This window comes from Haemaphysalis longicornis, unplaced genomic scaffold (genome assembly GCF_048455015.1).
Source record: "Haemaphysalis longicornis isolate Haplotype H1 unplaced genomic scaffold, Haemaphysalis longicornis Haplotype H1 scaffold_8, whole genome shotgun sequence".
Classification (NCBI taxonomy): domain Eukaryota; kingdom Metazoa; phylum Arthropoda; class Arachnida; order Ixodida; family Ixodidae; genus Haemaphysalis; species Haemaphysalis longicornis.
In genome coordinates this window covers 8,048,257-8,053,894 of record NW_027526445.1, presented here as the reverse complement: position 1 = coordinate 8,053,894, position 5,638 = coordinate 8,048,257, and the positions used below count along the sequence as shown (strand labels likewise).

The 5,638-nt window shown below is 48.9% G+C and overlaps 1 protein-coding gene across 1 annotated transcript; it reads right to left on the bottom strand.

Annotated features, from left to right (window-relative positions):
• Positions 1–630: 630 nt before the first annotated feature.
• On the bottom strand, positions 631–1,584 carry LOC144149751 (uncharacterized). The gene is made up of 4 exons (XM_077681405.1): positions 1,561–1,584; positions 1,287–1,460; positions 960–1,157; positions 631–651 (listed from the first exon to the last, which is right to left on the bottom strand). Exons 1-4 carry the CDS (start codon positions 1,582–1,584, stop codon positions 631–633), a joined length of 417 nt encoding a protein of 138 aa, XP_077537531.1.
• Between the last annotated feature and the right edge of the window lie 4,054 nt (positions 1,585–5,638).

Genomic DNA, 5,638 nt, shown 5'->3' with positions numbered 1-5,638 from the left:
GCAGTCGCATGAAGCCTGTCTAATACCATCCAGAAAATATCCCCGAACACTGCCGACGTTTCAAGCGTATCGTGCACAACCTCTTCTACTTCCTTAATTAATGCGTACAGCCGAAATGAGGCTTCTCGAAGGCATCCTTGCTTGAATGACCTCAACTCAGTCAGGCGCCTCTGGTTGAGCTGTGTTTCCTCGGAGTTGAAGTGATCGGAAGAAACTGTGAGCAATGCACAGCATTCTTCGCGCGTTATTGTTTTCGTGATTTTCTTGTGCACATAACCGGCTAGGTAGTATACTACCATCTCATGTGCTCCAGCTTTTTGGTACCCATGATCCCGTTCGTCACAGCAAACGTCCTCGGTACAAACCATCCTCAGAAGCTTCTTATCCAGCTTTGCTTCAACGGCGAGTTTTAGCTCAGCTGCCGCTTTCGCCTTTTCAGCAAGACTCTCATGAATTGAAACGAGGACGCCCTCAGCCGGTCCAGAGCAGTTCCCCTTTACGGTGTTTTTCACAGGTGTAAAAAGGGACAGCAGGCGATAAATCTGGCTGAATTGAATAAGAGTGGGGTGGTCGTCGTCACCCTGGAATGACCGGACAATTCCAAAAAATCTCTGCAAAAGAAAAACGCCATTAGACGACTCCTAAGAGAATCTGCACACACAAAAAAACTTCGCATCAAGCACATTTCCGTATGCCCAGTATAAACAAGGGAATTGGCCCGTGTATATTGCAAAAGAGGGGCACCTTTCCCTGACCCGAAGGCACACCAGCACTTCCCCTCTTCCCACCCTCTCCCCCTTACTCTGCGATGCAATGGCAGGAAAAATCCTGCCGACGCCATGGTATTTAGTGCAAGACGCTAAATTCACACACTTTGTGAAAGAAAGCATTTTAGCACATTTTTTGGCATCGAATATTTGAGTCGACTCCATATGGTAGAAAGGCCCAGGGCACATTACCTCCAGTGGATCTTGGTTCAGCTTTGCTGTGAGAACATATGGAACACCGGCCTTGTGTAGTTCATTAATTATGTCGATGATAGAAAGCAACGTCACGCGCAGAGATTCCATGGTTTGACGCGACGCGAACAAGAGCGTGTTCTTCGTATTGTGGTTAAATTCCGTGGTGTCAAGCATCACAAGGAAGTCCTTGATGACCTGCGAAAAAATGAGAGAAATACAGAATGCTACATCATTAAAATTAATCAACTCAAGGAAAATAATACCGCACAAACAGTTTAACCTGAAGAAAAGGTGAATAAACCACGGTTTCAACGTGTTGCTCACCTGGATTTTCGGCGAGTTGGCTCTGATGCCTTCCTTAGGGAGCTTAGCATTCAAGGCATCGAATACATCATTTATCATTCGTGTGAATGCCTCTGTTTCAGCTGTGTCCTGAAAGCCATCAGTGCCCTCTTCTCTGTAGACACGGAGGCCAATGGCTGTACTCCGGCTAAAAAGCTGCAGTATAAAAGTAATTTTTTTATGCTTCGAGGAAGTTGTCCATTACAGTAACACCGTCAGAGCATTACAAAGCTTGTCATCACTGACTAGTGCTCACCTGAACTGCAAGTCTCACGTTCATTTTTTGGAAGTTTTTCGGCTGCACATGAGCTTCAGTTAGCTTGTGGGCAACTTTTAGATGTTTCTTCTTTTCAGTTTCGTAAAGCAGCTGATAGTGGGAGAAATCAATGCGGTTCTCTCCAGCCTGGAAATGCAAAAATAACTGATTTTAATATATGCGAAGATAAAAGACGACACAAAAGAAAATTATTGTTCTGCCACCCACCTGGCCATACTTGTGCTTGAGCAGATGATTTCGCACACATTTGATGGCATGTGGTACATCACAAATGAAATGCACAAACTTCCCATCAGGGAGACACGGGTGGGCAATCTTATGGCATGGTGCTGCCATGCTGCCACTAACACCTAGCTGTTGCCACATGGACCGGTTGTTTCCCGCACCATCACTCACAACGGAAATGACTGTAGCATTATGCTTGTGAAGGCGCACCACTGCTTCCAGGACTAGTTCCGCCAAAATTTTGCCAGGAGCAGCACCTTTTGTTGCGAACGCTGCAATTGGCTGGACCCAGGATTCAAACAGAGGAACAAACATCAATACTAGTGCATGGTCGGCTAGCTGGTTGGTTCCTTCATTCGTGACGCCTCCATAATCAACAAATCCATCCATCTTGTAGCTGCATTTGTTGAAGTCATATGCCTGGCGCAACTTGATCTCGTCTAAGATCAAAGACCCCAACCTTTGTTCATGTGCTTTTCCATGGAACTGCTTCTGTATAGCTTCCAGACAAATGGGGTTGAAGCCGTACTTGCACGACAAGCCTTTCAAAATTTGTGTCAAGCGGCTAAGAGAAGGAAGGAGCAACATTTTCATCTCGCTAATCAGCTTGTATGCCCGTGGACTTGAAATTCTCAGCATCAAGCAGTTCAAAATCCACTCAGAATTATTCCCCATGCCACACGGAGCTTTTGCTTTGAGTGACTTCAGTGCTGTCAGGAATGCCAGGCGTTGCAAGTGAGGAAGGCTACTTAAAGCTTCTTCTATTCCTTGGTAAGAAGCCTTCGCGAGCTCCTGTTTGAGCAGTGTGATTTCTTGCTTCCCCTTCTCCCTTGCAGCTGCAGCTCGGAAAACTTTTTTGGTCTAGTTTCGCATTTTTTTGCTTTTGTTCACCGCTGCCTTCATTGGCTTTCTTGCTCGCATTTGCCTTTGAAAGCGTAGGCACCGAGCACACACAGGCCGGGTTGTGAGGACAGAACACTGCTTGTGATGGACATTTTCTAATTTTCCTGCCACACCAGTGTGAGCTACCGGAATGCCTGAACAGATTTTCAAGCTATCTGTCTCATTGATCAGGTGCTCGACGCTAGCAGTGCTGTCTACAGTCTTATGCAGTTGCTTGTGCATCTTGTTGTGACAGTTCACAACACAGCTACCATCATTTTTCACAATAACGGTCTTGCTAACTTTAAGCTCCCCTGCCACAAGTCGCCTGTCGAAAAAAACACCGCAAGTTTGCCCAGAACATTCATCGACGATGAGTTCAATCTTCCAGTCCCTACTAGGTAACGGCACTGTCACCAGTTCGTTCAGACAAACACCGGAGGAGTTCGTTGCTGAGGTGCTAGGTGGTGGCGTGAGGCCCTCTGCTCCGAGCGCATTGCCTAAGGACAAAGAGGCCTCTCCACACGAGCCACTCGAACAAGACGCACTTTCCGCCGATGCTTCCAAGCCAATTTCGTTCCGCTTTTTCGGTGATTTTCGCGTGCATGTCGTCGTTCTTGGCTTTGATATGTGTTCCGGCAAGCCACGAAAGAGACGCGGCAACGCTCCTGGCACTAACTTCCAGTTACCTCGGGGAATTGAAACCTCCTGGCCCTTCACAACATGCTTGAAATACTTTACAATGTCTTGCTCTTCGAAATGTCTCTCACATACCTTGGATTTTTGCGTGAGGCGCCTGTCCTTGCGGTGCAGCATTTGTTCCCATTGTTTAAACTCCGTGGCCTTACGTGGTGGGGTAAAAAAATGATGATTTGCGGCGTCATTTCTGTAGCCACTCGTACATCCCGGCGCAAAACACGAAGGCATTTCCACTACAAAAAAGCAAACATTCGGAAACCGGATAATTCAGGCGCACGTGTGGGGAACGAAATCGCTTCGAACGACGCGCGCCCGCCAAAGCTCCCGCCTGTCCGCGCGCCCAAGCAGGAGCAGGTGAAGAAAAGCGTGACTGCAGCGCCACTAGTTCGCGTGACCGCCACCACGGCCGCCTGGTGGCTGGTTGTTGGTCGTGGCCACATGATTTTTGGCCTTCATTTTTCTAAGGGCTTCGCGGATTTCCGTCTCTGTCACTGGCATTGCCGCCAGGCAGTCTGCCTGTAAGGTCTTATCTGCATAGTCAGTGTTGCCAGTATTAACAGCTGAAAAACTGGAGCTGAAGTGGCTAGCCAACAGGTTGGCAATTACTGTTGCGTCGGTACATGCCTTGCCTGCAGCTGTGTGGATCGTTGAAATTTTAGATGATCGTGAGCCATAACTGTGCATGATCCTCCAGAACTGTCGGGGGTCCTGCCTCAAAGATGTTTCAACTCTGTCAATGTAGGCTTGCCTGTCCTGTTTCAACAGCTGCTTGGCCTGTCTTCTACAATCGCTGAACATTTTATACGCTGTGGGGCAGCCTGATACTTTGTGAAGGTGGTGCAGGTGTGCCTTTCGCTCGAGACATTGTCGCAGCTCTTTAGAGAACCAAGCCGGATACGCGGATGGGCGGGAAGTGCGCTGCGGGATGAACCTGGCCATTGCGTCTTGCAGTGCAGCAGTCGATTTGGCCGTGGCCAATTCAGCACTGTGGTCACTGAGCACGTCTGACCAGTCGTAGTCCCTTAGGAACACGTACAGTCCGAGGTAGTCCCCACGGTCAAATCGAAACTTAGTTTGTGCACGAGGAACGTGCCTCACCCCTTTCAATGAAAACACTATCTCTAAAGGGGGATGATAACTATCTACCCGTGTTAGTGGAGCACATGCCCTCTGGACACAATCATCAGGAGAGGATGTTAGTATGATGTCAAGAAATTTTCCCTGGTTGTTTGGGCAAGTGTTTTTTTGATATAGGCCATGAAAAATGATCAAGTCTGACATAAAAGATGCTTTCGGGCGTGACGCAGCAGCAACCTCGTGAACACCTGTAGCTGCCCAATCCATCCCGGGCAGGTTAAAATCACCACAAAGGCGGACATTACATTTTGAAAAGTCTACAATTTGCTCAAGGCTCTGAAAATGGTCGATGAATTTGGTAGCATCATAAAGAGGTGGAAAATAATAAGTTCCCAGTAAATAGCTGGCGCCATTTCTGGCGGGTACCTCAATCCAAACACTTTCCTCGTAAAGCTCTAGATCACCTCTACGGCGCACGTTAAGCGAGCTGTCCACCATATTAGCACACCCCCTCCTCTGTTTTGCTTAGTCGCGGCATAATTGCGGTCACGGCGGAAGACTGTGTATCCGGGTGTGAAAAATTGAGCACTTGCACAGGAATCGTCCAGCCACGTTTCCGTGAGGCATATAATGGGATAGTTGGTGGTGGCTACATTAGAGTAAAATGCGTCGGCCTTCGTTCGTAGGCCGCGGACATTCTGGTAATAGATGGTGCAAGTAGGGTCCGACATGCTTATTCAGAAGTGTCTTTCTGCAGCACATCCTGCCGGCCGTGCAGCGCTCCGAAGAAAGGGCGAAAGAGACAGCCTTCAGGCCATGCCTTGGGCGTGTTGATGCCATCGAAGTGTTGCTCCTCGATCGCGACATGAAACGAAGAGTAGCTGGGATGTCGAGATGTTAGCTGAGTGCACGTCACTTCAATGCCGTTTAAGAGGTCTTTCAACGACGAAGTCTCGTGGTGCCGGGAGCCAGGCGCGTCACGAAGAGTGCACGTTGTCGCGGGGGTCGCACGACCGCCGCGAGAGTCGACTTTGAGCTGCGGCCAACATTAGGCCTAGCACGCCTTCGGTGCTGAAGCCGGAAGCCGTCGTCGTCTTCGGGGGCCTCAGCCGACTCTGGCAGAGGTGCCTCGTGTTTAGAGGCCGTTCGATTAGCACCTGGAAACTGCGAGGGC